Here is a 15,496-nt window from a genome sequence, read left to right on the forward strand (position 1 = left end):
ACTCCAAACCGATACACCTATAATAAACTTACCCCAAATTATTTTTTTGACCATTTAAAATCTCAAACCAGTACATTTATGACAAATATACCCGCCGTTAGTTTCTATTAAATTTTACCATCAAATTGATGAGTTAGATGGCACATGAGGGTTAACGGGTATACCAATTTAAGAATTTTACTTTTCGTTTGTCCCAGGTGCACCTGTTTAAAATTTTTTGTTGTATCACTTAGTTTTGTGGAAACTAATGGATGGTAAATTTATCACCGATGTACCAGTTTAGAGTTTTTAATAATCAAAAAATTAGTTTGGAATAAGTTTATTACAGGTATACTAGTTTCGGATTTTCTATAATATTAACCCTATTCTTTAAGAAAATCTAATATCTCTTCTTCAATTCGACGGTCGACCAAGTAGAATCAAGAACTTTCCCATTTATTGAAATTTGCCCTTTTGGTGGGACCCAGATGACCAAAGCTGGGATTATGGATTAGGTAAGTCCTTGACCTCGTAGAAGCAATAAACCACGAGGCGTAGGCGGTAGAATTAAATCTTACACGACCGGTTCAATTCTTTCGAAGCTAAGTATGTCTAATGTTCTTGTTTCTTGTCTTAATGGGTATAATACGTAAGCTTTGCACTCGTATTCTTTCGAAGCTAAGTATGTCTAATGTTCTTGTTTATTGTCTTAAAGGGTGTATAATACGTAAACTTTGCACTCGTATTCTTGTATGACATTCTTCGGCCAAGGTCCAACCATATGTCCTTCCCGATTCCTATAAGTACACTAATTAGAAGCTCCTAAGCTCCCAACAAAAGCAGCCTAGAAATCACCATCCATTTGCTGCAAAGTTACTCGTAATCTTAGCAATTTGAAGGGTTTGACAGCCAACCATGGCCTTCCTCAGCCTCTTCCGAGCACTTGTCCTCTCGTCGCTCGCCGCCTCGGCTCTCTCAGCACGTCCATACAAGCATGGTCTCACGCCGCACTTCTACGACTACGTCTGCCCTCAAGCCTTGCCCGCCATCAAGCGAGTTGTCGAGGCGGCGGTGCAGCAAGAGCGACGCATGGGCGCTTCCTTGCTGCGCTTGCACTTCCACGACTGTTTCGTCAATGTACGACATGTAGACACGCGCCGACCAAATTTCACGTCAAGTGTTCTCAAGAACAGTGATTAATGTTTAGCATTGCACGACATTGCCAGCCTTGATTTATGTTTTGGGTGCTGAATGATGCAGGGTTGTGATGGGTCGGTTCTCTTGGATCCAACCCCAACCATCGACAGCGAAAAGTTCGCGGCTCCTAATAACAATTCAGCTAGAGGGTTCGAAGTGATCGACCAAATTAAGGCGGAGGTCGACAGAGTATGCGGGCGTCCGGTGGTATCTTGTGCGGACATCTTGGCTGTTGCCGCTCGTGACTCCGTCGTTGCGGTACGTCTAGTTTTACTACATCCCGTGATGACCGTTAATCAGCAAATCTCGATGTGGACTGTCACAAGCTTAGTTGATTTTCATGTGCCGTAAGACGATGCCGATCCGAATTGGGTGTTAACTTTTTTCATACTTCAGTTAGGAGGGCCTTCGTGGAAAGTACGACTCGGACGAAGAGATTCGACGATGGCGAGCAGGACGGCAGCAAACAATGACATGCCAACGCCGAACATGGACTTACCCTCCTTAATTAACAATTTCAAGAGGCAAGGTCTTAAGGTCAAGGACTTGGTCGCCCTGAGCGGCGCTCACACGATCGGCTTTGCACAGTGCTTGAATTTCAGGAACAGGATATTCAATGACAGCAACATCGACAAGGCTTTCGCGAAGAATCTCCGGTCCTTCTGCCCGCGCACAGGGAGCAACACTAACCTCGCAAGTTTAGATCCAACACCGGCACGTTTCGACACATTGTACTACAATAACCTGCTGAGCCAGAAGGGCCTTCTTCACTCTGATCAGGCACTTTCAACTGGTGAATCCGCACTTGAGCTAGTGAAGAGTTACAGCTACAACTACGAAGCGTTTTGGAAGGATTTCGCGAAATCGATTGTCCGAATGGGAAACATCAAGCCATTGATCGGAAACCAAGGTCAAATCCGCTCAAACTGCCGGAGGGTGAATTGAATTCAGAACAGTCGGAAGCCATCGATCCCAATAAATGACACCGAGTTGTCATGATTTTCTTTCTTTTTACGTGTTTGTCGTGAGTTTACCATTGTCTTCTTTGCTGTGATTAGTTCATCCTTCAGAAGAAAAACATTTTCCTGAGCATGTATACATTTGTGCCTCAGTAATAAAGCCTTTGGAGTGTAAATTGAAGTGTCTCCGTAGAACCATGTTACTTGTCTTCTAAATAAAGTACTCCTTGTTTGCTAATCTAACGGATCTTGCTATGCTGTCATACGTAGAGTAAACTGATGTACATTCCAAACATATGCAGACTGATAGGCCAGTTTCAGCCACGAAGCAACTATGTTGCCCCTATTATGAATCGCGTACCAATTTCAGAATAATTATACAAACAAACAATCCACACTGGTAGAATATAATAATAAAATAACAGAATTAGAAGAATACACCAGAAAATTTGTTATCGAAGTTCACCCAAACTTAAGTTACGTCTCCGTGCAGAGGCACTCTACGAATCCACTAGTTTTCGAGAAAAGTGGAAATACAATTGATAATCTTCTCACAAGATCATAGTACAAAGAGATTTAGAACACTCATAAATCCGTCACGGCCTCTCTTTTTCTCTTTGTCTCTATTCGCTACTTTGCGCTTTCTTTTTCTGCTCTTATGATGGCTACTACCTTTACATCTCTACTATAAGAGGTATAACTTTTAACCTAAAAGCAAAAAAGGAGAAAGACAAAAAAAGCCCTTAATAAAATACTTGGCTTCACACGCCAATAATCTCCCACTTGAAGATAAATATATATGATACACTAAGCAACTTTGCATCCATCCTCTTCAAAAAAACTAGTAACCGGAACTTGTGCCTCTATGATGGTCCTCATCAATTAACATGGAGTAATGCTAATAGTAGTACACAAAGTATGCTTATCTCTGTTTGCAATCTTGGTAAACATGTCAACTAGATTCTTTGAGCCATCAATCTTTTGTAACTTTAACTCGTTATCTTTCAATCCTAACTTGATGAAGTAATAGCGCTTCTTGATATGTCTAGTCCTTGAGTGATAAGCTACATTCTTTGCTAAGTGCACTGCACTTTGACTATCACTCCACGGTGTTGAAGTAATCTTGTAACTACATGATTTCCTTAGAGGCTTCCGTGATTACCACATACTCTGCTTCCGTTGTTGATAAAGCCACTACTTTTTGTAGTTGAGATACCCAACTCACTGTTGTATCCGCAACAGTAAAGACGTATCTAGTGGTACTCTTACCACTATCTCGATCACCCAAGTGATATGCATCTACATAACCCTACAATTCTAGAGATGTACCCACATAACAAAAAGAGTAATTTGATGTACCTATTAGATATCTAAATATCCATTTTACTGCATTCCAATGCTCTCTGCCCAAGTGCTGCAAATATCGACTCACAACTCCCACTGCTTGTGCAGTGTCAAGCCTCGTGCTCACCATGGCATACATCAAACTTCACATTGATAACGCATACGGTACTACCGCCATCTCATCTTTCAAAGCCAAAAAGTACTTAGACACATATTCTTGGAAAGTTTGAAGTGACCCGCTAGAAGAGTCACAATTGGTTTTGCTTTATCCATGTTAAATCTTTTTAACACTTTGTTCACACAGTCTTCCTATGACAACCATAATTTCTTATTTTTCCTATCCCTAATGAAGGAAAAGCACACTAGAAGTGTCATAATTTTTGTACAGCGTTCACTTGAGTGTCATAACTTTCAAAACGTTCACTTGAGTACCATAACTTTTAAAAGTTGTTCACTTGAGTGCCTGCGCTAACGTAGACGTCGGAAAAGGCGACGTGGCATTAATGAACCAATTTTTTTGAATATTTTAATATACATGTGGAAATTTTCATTAGTTTCTATTTTTTTACAAATTTTATTTTTATTGAATATTTTCAAAAAAAAAAAAAAGGGTAAAACCCTTGCTTTCTCGATGGTGGCTGGTGAGGGTCGCCGCCGGCCACCACCGGCCGGTCTAGGGGCCAGGGTCCACTCCCCCTGGGTCGGCGAGGCCGTGACGACCATCACGGCCTCGGCTGCCGCGGGCTAGGGTGTGAAGCCCTCTCCAAATCCGGGCGAGGGCTTTGCGGCCTCGCCGGCTAAAGGCCCCCAGCGACAACGGAGGCCGTGAGGGCCTTCGCTTAGGGCCAAGGTCGACTCGCCTTGGGCGGGCGGGGCCCGACGATCGCCTCGGGGGGCCTTTGGCGGACGGGGGCTCGAGGCCCTCGCCGACCCCAGCAGAGCCCGCGACGGCCATCTCCCGGGGCCATGACGGCCTCGTCGGCCCGGGGCGAGCCAACCCTTGCCCCTAGCCTGCCAACGGTGACGCTCGTCGGCTACCACCGAGAAACTTAAGGGTTTTCTTTTTTTCTTTTTGAAATATTAAATAACTAAAATTAAAATTAAAAAATTAAAAATGAATAAAAAATTAAAGAAAGTTTTAGAAAATATTAAAAAATGTAAAGAAAATCCAAGTGGCACTAATAAATTAATAAAATAATAGTGAAAAGTCCATGTCGGCTTTTCCCGCAAAAATAACACTCGGGTGAACGTTTTTGCTCCGATATGGCACTCAAGTAAACATTTTGAAAGTTATGACACTTAAGTAAATGCCGTACAAAAGTTATGGCACTTTTAGTGTACTTTTCTTCTTAATGATTTTCATGCCTAAGATCTTCTTGGCCTCTCCCAAGTCTTTCATAGCAAACTGCAATACTAACATTTTCTTTACTTCTGCGACTCTCTTAATATTAGAACTAGCCACTAGCATGTCATCAACATATAAAGAGAGATACACAGTATCATTATTGCTATACTTGCGAAACTAAACACAATGATCAGCCTCACGGTTTGCAAATCCTTTTTCTTCCATCAAACTTTAAGTACCATTGTCACGGAGCTTGCTTCAAACCATACAAGCTTTTCTTCAAGCGACACACCATGTGCGCTTTACATTTGACCTCAAAACCTCTAGATTGCATCTTGTGTAACTCTTCATCTAGATCACCATGCAAAAACATCGTTTTTACATCTAACTGCTGGAGATGAAGATCCTCCACTGCAACTATACTTAGCAAAACTCTAATTGATATCATCTTCACTACTAGTGAAAATATCTCGGAGTAGTTAATCCCTTCTTTTTTAGAAAAGCCATTTACTACAAGTCTCGCCTTGTGTCCGATACTACCATCAGCTTTATTTTTTTATCTTGTACACCCACTTGTTTAACATAGCATTTTTACCAGCGGGCAACTCGGTCGACTCTCAAGTTTTGTTATGAAGTAACGAAATCATCTCGTCTTTCATAGCATGCTCCCACTGCATGTGAGATGTGTCTTTCTTTGCCTCATCATAAGTCTTCGGCTCTCCTGAAATTGTATATAAGATATGGTTCAGAACAATATTAGCTGATGGATCAAAAATTACCTTTGGCTTTCTCACACACATAGATCTCCTTAAAATAAATACTTCGAGGTCGTTAGTCTATTCCAAATCATTGCATTCCTCCTAAACTACCTACTCATTAATAATGTGTTCTTCTTGAACCATCCCTTTAGGTGCACTTTGATCCGCTAGAATCATCTTCACGGGAATTGTGTCTAGCTCAACATATTCTGGTTCTATTACGGTCTCATACTCTGTCTAACGATCTTTGTACATCTTTTTTTCATGGAACACCACATTCCAACTGCAAATGACTTTGTTATTCTCATAATCCCAAAGCCTATATCCATACTAATCACCGTCATATCCAATAAAGACGCACTTCTGAGACTTAGCGTCAAGTTTCTTACTATCATCTCTATCAATCAAAGCATATGCAATACAACAAAAAAAAATTAGATATGAATAATTGAACTTTTTACCCGACCATTGTTCTTGCGGTAGTCCTCCATCCAGCACACTAGATGGACTCTTGTTAATCAAATATACAGTTGTATCAACTATAGCAGCTCATAAGTATAATGGGATACCCCGCATGTAGTCTCATGCATCTTGCATGCTCCAAAATAGTCATATTCATCCTTTCGGCTACATCGCTCTCTTGAGGGGTTCTAAGAATAATCTTCAACCCGTGTATGCATTCTCGACTCAAATATTCTGTAAATTCATTGCTCATGTATTCACCACTATTATCAGACTTCAAAATTTTAATCTAATAACTTGTCTTTTTTTTCTACCGTAGTTTTCCATATTTTAAACACCCGAAATACTTCTGATTTTTCTCCGAGAGCAGAAATCCAAGTCTTTCTTGTCGCATCATCAATGAAATTGACAAAATATCTCTTCCGACCATAAGAGAGTTCCTGAGTCGGTCTCTACACATTACTATGGATCAACTCTAGCTTTTGGCCATTCGTTTATCTCCCATTCAATTGAAAACTAAATACCTTTTGTTTTTCATAAATGCAACTCTCACAGATATCTAACTCAATTTTTTGCAAACCTGAAAGTGACTTTCTTGAGTGTAACTACTTTACATCCTTTTCACCAAGATGTCCCAAACAATAATGCCAAAAAGTAGACAAATTACATGTAGCCACTGTAGTTGCAACCATATAATTGATATTGTCTCCCTTGAGAAGGTAAAGCGTACATCTATACTTTCCCTTTGTTATTACTCTTGCCCCTGAGTTTATCTTCCATTTTCCACATCCAAAAGTTGTTGCTGTGCCTTCTTGGTCAAGTTTACTAGCTAAAATCAGATTTTTCTTCAACTTGAGAATATGTTTGGTTTCACGGAAAATTAGACGTCCTCCATCCGAAATATTGATAATGTACAGTTCTTTTTCCTACAATTAGACACATGTGGCCATTTCCCACAACCACTTGCCAAAAATCTTCACTAACATAATTAGCAAATATACTTCTTTGCGAGGTGCAATAAAAAGAAGTACCAGAGTCAAGAAACCACTTGTATGTCGTCAAATTAAAGCAGACAAACACAAGTTCTCTAGCAAAGTTTCATAGCTAACTACATTAGCTCCTTGATTCTCATCTCGATGTTTCTTTTTGTAGGCTCCATATTAAAATTTACGGTGTCCCGTCCGGTGACAAAATCAGCACTTGTCTTTTGCAACCTCTCTCTTCCCCCTTGATTGTGACCTATCACGCTCGCTAAATTTTCCTTTACTTTTACTTCTCTCACGGTTCTCCACTTCTAGTGCCATCGAAGATGTAGATGCCAAAAACTTATCTCCACCCGAGACTGTCCTTCAAATCTCTTCATCTATGATGCTGCATCTAGAGTCAAATCATTCTTCATGGTGCTCGAAATTCCCTAAACTGCGGTGTTGTAGCTTTCCGGAATGGAACACAAAAACAGTAAAGTTTGAAGTTTTATATCCAGATTTATGCTTGCGGATTCTAACTAACCTGTTGCCTACATAAAACTATTAATATGCTTTGCAACATAAACCTTTATCGGATAATTTCATATTAACCGACTTATTTAGCAAAAATATCTGGTTTGATGTGACAACTTCTCATAAATATTCGTTAGAATATCCACAGCTTTTTTTGCAATCTTTGCTTTTGCAATGTGGTACCTTGTCTTTTTCGTCAACCCTAAACGAATCGCACCTAACGTCTTTCGATCAAGAATTTTCCATCTCGATTACGCTATCGAATCCACTTTGATTTGGAGTTTCCACCATCCGAAATCCTGCCCAAATAACTTATCGAATCTGATTTTATCTTTTGCCATATCGTTTTCTTTCAATTGAACGTCACCGAAAAACCTCGACGTTCTCGATTAGCCAACTCGGGCTCTGGTATTAGTGTTGAGTGGTCTTGGGCCTCTCTCATCCCAAAAGCTAGCTCAAAGGATAAGATTTTCTGTCACACTCATAAACCGACTACTAGTACCTTCCACAATTGATGTGAGATAACTCCAACAAACTTTCCCTCACATATCGGGCCCTGGGTTAGAGGCGCAACAATCCATATCTCTCCAATTTGACCGTTAAATCCAAATTTATTGGAAACCTGGGCTATGATACCAATTGTTAGGAATCGCGTGCCAATTATAGCATAATAATCCAAGAAAATTATCCACACTAGCAAAATATAATAATAAAAGAACATAATCAAAAGAACACACCAGAGAATTTGTTATCGAAGTTCACCCAAACTTGGGGTATGTCTCCGCGCAAAAGCACTCTGCGAATCCACTAGTTTTCGAGAAAAGTAGGAATACAATTAATGATCTTCTCACAAGATCAGGGCACAAAATGATTTAGAACACTCATAAGGCTGTCATGGCCTCTCTTTTTCTTTTTGTTTCTATTAGCTATTTTGCGCTTCCTTTTTCTGCTATTATGACGGCTACTAAATTTACATCGCTAATATACATTACTAATATGAGAGGTATAGCTTTTAACCTAAAAGCAAAAAAGGAGGGAAAAAAAAGCCCTTAATAAAATATTTGGCTCCACATGCCAACATCCCCTCATTGCTAACGAGTGCCGTTTATCAGGATACAGTGACTGCCGCGACACGGAGTAGGATTAACTCGAGCACAGCGACAGGATCTCGAGTTGTTCCTACCAGTTTGGATGTGTGAAGAGATTTTCGATCGGAGGAAGGCTCGTTAGGGACGGTCCGGCCCGCCCTTTGATCTTTTCTTGTAGGCTTACCATCAGCCATCCGTAATACGCAACCGACACGAACTATCATCAGCCTGCGACTTCGTGGCGAGCAACGATCTGAACATCGATCATGTGCTCTTGAGGCGAGATAAACCAGCGTGCAGTTCTAGTCATTCCAGCAATAACTTGGACATGAGCATTCTAGCATCGACTGCACTAGTGACTCTGCACAACACACACATATTGGGTACTCACAAGAGTTTGTCACGATCCAAACTCGTTCTTTTAAGGAATCTTCCAACCAAAAGTCCAGACTTTTTTTTTTCGTGGATAACGATAACCGGATGTGTTTTTCGTCTCACCGATATCCCGATATCCCAAGCTTCTACCCATTGTAGGTAGGCGTCTTTACCGTTCCTTCACAAGTAAATAATTGATGTTGTACTGAACCAAGGCTCCCTTCGCTTCGCGAAAAACAACTTCTAAGAATTAAGATTAAGACTTCCAAAATCACTTAAAGAGTAAGTCTTGCACTACCTGGCTAACCACTGCAAATGCATGACTGATACTTTAGTTATCTTTTCGTTGACATGTCCAAATAATATGGAACGAAAATTCAATTCCTAAAAACTAACACCAGCTGCGGGACTTGCCGGAAGATCGACTACTCGTTTGGAACTTTTTCGATGAGTATTTGAGAGTTCAAAACTGCTAATTAAAAAAACAAAGAATAAGTGCACTAAAAGGCCTAGTAAAACTTTCAAAAAATGCAATCAAATTCTAAATTTGTCAAATTTATGAAATCGAGTCTTTTTGTTAACACCGTCATTTCGTCTAACAAAAAATGCTAATGTGGCATTTTCAACTTAGTTTCTCTCTCCTACTTGGCATTTTTCATTACTTTATTTTCCAAATCTTATTAAATTAAATTAAAAATACTACAAAAGGCTAAACTTTTATATAAAAAAACAAAATGAGGGGAAAAAAAAAAAAGAATGGCCAGCTCGCCGATGAGGCGCTGCCACCGCCCATCGTTGGAGGGGCGGCCCCGGGCGAGGGTGGTCCGCCCTCCCCCAGCCCCTAGCGTGGCTCGTCCAAATCTAGGCAATGATGGCCCTTCCCTTGGATCGACGACCATCATCCACCTCTAGCGAGACCTCTCCAATTTGTTTCTTTATAAAACTTTTGCCTTTTTTAGTTTTTGAATGTATTTTAAATAAAATTAAATATAAAAAATTACCATGGAGGGAAGAGACATTAAATAAACAAATATTACGTCAATATTTTCTGTTAGTTTGAACTTGTTTTTTCTTGTGTTAATAAAATCATATTTATTATTCAAAATTCAGTTTTACATAATGTGTTCTATAAATTACTAGCCCTATATTTTCACTCGACATTTCACTAGAGGAAATTCTACATCCAAGCTTATCAACATATTTAGATGCATCCATCTTCACTCAAAATTGTAAGGCAATAAATTATACACGACATAATAAATTAATTACTCTACACTGTACCAAATTTTCAACGTAGAACTTTTCTAATACATCTCGGACGATTTAGTTTTTGCTTTCCAACCCAAGTGGCTTTCTTTTTTTCCCCCCTTAACATCATATATTAAAATATGTCTCGAGTTTGAGCCTCGTGGACAAAATCCATGAAATTTTCTGAGATATGTGGACGTTTACCGTGGAAAGCACAAATTCCTGTTCGGTGTTAATCCAAGTCACAGAAGGAAGTTGTCTCCATGTTAGTATCAAGATAAGAATGGAAGTCCTATTGGATATTTATTGGAATATATAAATACGGGATATGCTTCACTGTTTGAAGTTGTTGCTAAGAAAAATATAAAAGAATTTGAACTTGGATAGTTCAGTTTGACTTTTGGTCAGAAAACAGAAAAGGAAATCAGAAATTTCCTTTGCCACGCTGGACTCACTTCACGAAGGATTTCTCTTGATTGGTTTTGTTCGTGGGACCCACTTTTCATATGTAAAACGACAAGGCGGTGGATGAGTGTAATAAGCGCAGTTTTCATCGTGAGTGCCGTAGTGCTCAATTTGCGAGTATTTACCTATAGGTGCTGGGTGCTTGGCAGCGTGGGTCTTCACGTCGTTCCAGAAGCGGAGCTTCACTCGTGAATTACGTTCAAGAAGGACTAGTGTTCAAGCAATTAAATCTTGTGAGTTTTAAGATTTGTGTAATTTCCTTTGTGAGATTGCGAGATCATTTCGCTAGGAATTAAGGGCTAAACACTATGTGCGTTATTGGAAATAATTGGGGCTTGGGAAACACCGAGAGTGTTTGAGTGACTCGAGTATGATTTGTAATCTCCGTGTATCGCTTGTTCTATAGTGAAATTCGTTGCTGCTCTCCCCGTGGACGTAGATCTCTACGACCGAACCACATATATCCGGTGTTCGATTTATTTTCTTGTTCTATCTATTTTATCGTTCGATTGCTTATCCCGCGCAACATCATACATGAAGAACATGGACACAAAAACGTAAGACAGACTAATATGGGGGATTCTACAGTGCCACGAGCTTAAAAATTGGAACGCCTCCTTTTGAAATTTGAACCTTTAGTGAATGGAACAATGTGAGCTATCGGGATCATATGGAACAAAATGGCCACTTCATACCATTAGGAAGTGATATAATATTTTGAGTAATAAACCACGCATTCGTTTATCATCCTAAATTTTTAGAACAGTTGGCAGTGATCTCACAAAAACTTACATGGTATTAGTCAAATCTAAACACGCATCTTCTTCCAATAGCAGTATCAACCAGAATTAAGTCACCCCTACTCGCCTAAGACCCTGACTTCCGGATTCTTATTTTCTTAATCATTGGAAAGAGATCAGCTTTTTGGTAGACGACTCTCTCCTCCTGCTAAGGAGTTTGCAATGAGTTACCAGTGATCAGACAAAGTGCACCATTAACAGCTTATCCTTTCCCGATTAAGGGCAAGCTTTGCTAGCAGAGAGAGAGAGAGAGAGATCAAGACAAGGACCATACTTTGTGGACTCCACGAACTACTTACAGGCAAGAACTGTCGTGGTTGGACATAAATGTCAACTCCTTTTTCATGGCCCTTTTCTGGAAGAAGCGGCAAGACCAAAGCAATCACTTCCAAGGGTCGTGACGAGGACGAGGACAAGCCGAAAGATCCAAAACCAGTGACTTAAATGTTCAGAGAGGAACCTCCACCTGTCTTCTTCTCGCCTCCATTCTCATTGATTGTTAGCGTAGGGCAAAACCAACCCACCCTACGCATATCCCCACCGACATTAAATAAGAATAAATTGCACAAAAAGAAAAGAAAAGAAGAAGAAGAAAGACAACAAACCGTATTTCTATTTTGTTCTCATTTTTCACTTGAAAAGAGATAATTGTCCAAAAAATCCTCAACTTATTGTACGACGGTCAATTCAGTCCTAAACCTTTTAATTGTGCTAATTTAGTCTTAAATCTTTTGAAGATTTGCTAATTTAATCCTAAAATTTTTAATTGTGCCAATTTAATCCTAACCATTTTGATGATTTGTCGATTTGTAGCCCTAAACCTTCTTGACAATTATCCAAATAATATGTTTAGGACTAAATTAGCAAATCATCAAAATATTTAGTATTAAATTGACATAATTGAAAAGTTCAAGACTAAATTAGCAAATCTTCAAAAGGTTTAGGACTAAATTGGCACAATTGAAAATTTTAAAACTAAATTGGCACAAATACAATAGATTTAGAATTTTTTGGACTATTTTTCTAGAATGGAAATAACTGGTTGTGGTTAAGAAACGGCTCGAGAGACTTTTTTTTTCCTGTGTCGAAATTGCTCGAGAGGCTTGCTAAAGCATATTTTGTTAGGAAAAAATATTGTAAAAAACAAAATGTCAAGTGCACGTGACATGAGGAAAAGTAGTGAACAGGAAGCTACGAATTGGTTTCTTATTTTGGTCGTTTAATAAATATCTCAAGGGCACTCGTTAGCAAAATCATAATACTAAACTGAGAGCAAGACGCAATCCAGGTAAAAGTTGTACTCCCATTAGAAAAGATCGCAAATCAATTCATTTAATGATAGAGCACATGGGAGTGGGGTAGTCAATAATTATCTTTTGTCAATTCAGTGACTCAAGCTTGTATCATCATTTTTTTCAAAGCTCCAAACGCGGAGAAAATGACTAAGGGAGGCTCCATTTGTTTCGCGGATATTACGAACATTATTTATGTCTAAACATCTTTGCGGGTGATAGATATTTGTATGTAGATTGTTGAATTCGTTTCATATGAAGGGTTTTAAAAAGTTTAAGGTGGTAATGGAAAAATATTGCATTTTAAGCCCGGTAGGTCCAATTTGGCTGGAAAAAAAAAGTTAGGTGCAACTTCTATCTCGTACCCAACAAGCTGTTGTCAGTACTCATGGAGGACAAGAAGCATTAAAAAGAACCTTGAATAAAGGAAAACAGCCACACCTAGATCTTACTCTTCACTGAACCAATCAAATTCAATTCAGAATAAACTGTAAACTTCAATGCGACATGACTTCTTTGGCTTGTCACAAAAACATGACATGATTCCAAACTGTATTTGCTCCCATGGATGGAAAAATTTAGGAACAATGGCATAAATAGTCCCTAAACTTTGATACAATACACAATGTAGTCCCTAAATTTTTAATTAACCAATATGATCACTGTATTTTAACCCAATATGCAATGTGGTTCATGAACTTTTAATTTGACAAATATGTTCCCTGAACTTTTAAAACATGCTTAACTTAGTCCCCGAACTTGAATCAATGGAAAGACTAATTGAAAATCTTCCTATAATTGAGGGACTAAGTTGTTACATGAAAGATATTCTCGGCGTTCGGGATCATATCGCTAAATTAGGACTTTACTATAGTATAGAAGTGTCTACTGAAGAAATCTAGAGAATTATGTTGTTGAAATATAGTTAAAAATCTTTGTCTTTGTGGAAGATTTGATGCGAAATTCAATGATATATAGCTTGACCCAATGTCATAACACACACTCGCTCACCACACCATCTTTGTTTTTTTTTTTTTTTTTTATGATGGCGGATCGAGCCATTCTCACATAAAAAAAAACCTAATAATAATTAGAAAACCCTCCAACAATGCATATTCTAGAGATGACAATTTCATGTATGAACACACGAGTACTATGAACAAAGTCCACGCAACGTACAAAGACAATTATCCGGCCACATTTCACCAGCGGTAACGACCAGGGGTGCTGATGCTGCGCCACTTCCTGCCGCCGCCGAAGCACGATGTGGAAGTAGGTGGAGGTCCGTGGTGCTCATCCTCATCGCCAATGCTAGAATTGTAAGACATCAACCTTCGATTCGAGAACCACCTCCGAGTCGGAGCCCCAGGGTTGAACACTGACGAATTCGAGGAAGAGGACGAGGACGAGCGGAGAGAGCAAGTTGAATCAGCCCCATTCTTCGGTTTCTTGAGGCTGGTCTTGAAAAACAAAACCCGCAAGAGATCAGATCTTGAGCACTTCTCCTGGGGGAATGTATCATATTTTTTGGAACTCGAATAATAAGACGGAGGAGGTGTTAGAGGCGGTAGAGAGTCGTCGAAATGGGGGTGCTTCAGCGTGCCGGGCCGGGTCTCCCACATGAACGGAACCGAGCTTGGCGCGCCTCCATAGTAGACCCTGAACGAGGGGTTCGACGCTGAGCTCTCCTTGGAAAGCAGCCTGGACAAGAACTTGTCATCTTGTTTGATTAACTGGAAAGGCTTTTGAGGAAGATCAGAGCCTCCATTCAACATGTTTGGCTGTGGATTATGGTTGTACCAAAGTGAGTTTTAGGAAGGTGTGTGAAGGAGAAGGAGGAGGAGGGGGAGATGGAGGGGCAAGACAGGGAGTTAGAGATATTGGTGTCTCTTTAAGGCAGGGGGACAAACCAGATGATGAAGTCACACATGACCATAGAGCAGGATAGATGGGACATAAGATGTGAACTATAATAATGTAAGGATTTGATTGGTCTAAAGATCTGTGTCCATATGGTAACCCATATAAGGGCTTGGACGACAAAGGGTGTGCCTAGTCTTATTATGTGCAGACATTTTCTTGACCCTTCTTTCCTTATATTAATCGAGTTATTGAATATTTAGAATAAATCCCGAAATTCAAAAGTACCAGTTATTCAATAAAGACCTAAAATTTAAACCACATGATAGAATTCTCACCAAAGCCAAATAAAATAGTGGGAGGAATCTATAGCACTCTGTGCTTCTAGTTACATCCCGTTTAGAATGGCATGATGAGATCACAAGACAAGATTTCAAGATTTTAATCAAACTTATCTTAAGTATTTGTATTATACTGTATTGACAAGATTCAACCCGTATAATGTACCAATAATATCTACACGTGATTCTCCTGGTAGAGAATATATCTGAGGAGCAGAATCGATCTCTATCAAAACAAGGGCTTGATGCTTGACACCAACTCAACCATATTCCAATGAATAATCCTTATCGCTGTACTTTTTATAATGGACTTCTTCCCTTTTTATAATAAAGGATACTCAAACATTTGGCTCGACAGATCCCCAAGGATGCATGTAAACCGTCCTATCCATTTGCATCTGATGAGGCTCCAACGGCAGAATTGAAAGAGTGGCCACCAAGGTTACTTTGAATGAAAGACGCGATTAGACTTGGGAGTTTGTTG

The 15,496-nt window shown here is 39.5% G+C and overlaps 2 protein-coding genes across 2 annotated transcripts; one reads left to right on the forward strand and one right to left on the reverse strand.

The window, feature by feature from the left end:
* The first annotated feature begins 817 nt into the window (after positions 1-817).
* On the forward strand, positions 818-2,366 carry LOC115749248 (peroxidase 2-like). Its single transcript, XM_030685984.2, has 3 exons — positions 818-1,116; positions 1,240-1,434; positions 1,573-2,366. The coding sequence occupies exons 1-3, from the start codon at positions 895-897 to the stop codon at positions 2,119-2,121; spliced, it is 966 nt and encodes a 321-aa protein (XP_030541844.1). The 5' UTR covers positions 818-894; the 3' UTR covers positions 2,122-2,366.
* Positions 2,367-13,710: 11,344 nt separating this feature from the next.
* On the reverse strand, positions 13,711-14,763 carry LOC115749252. The gene has a single exon (XM_030685987.2). It carries the CDS (start codon positions 14,584-14,586, stop codon positions 14,014-14,016), a length of 573 nt encoding a protein of 190 aa, XP_030541847.2. The 5' UTR covers positions 14,587-14,763; the 3' UTR covers positions 13,711-14,013.
* Between the last annotated feature and the right edge of the window lie 733 nt (positions 14,764-15,496).

Source organism: Rhodamnia argentea, chromosome 10, assembly GCF_020921035.1.
Source record: "Rhodamnia argentea isolate NSW1041297 chromosome 10, ASM2092103v1, whole genome shotgun sequence".
Lineage (NCBI taxonomy): Eukaryota > Viridiplantae > Streptophyta > Magnoliopsida > Myrtales > Myrtaceae > Rhodamnia > Rhodamnia argentea.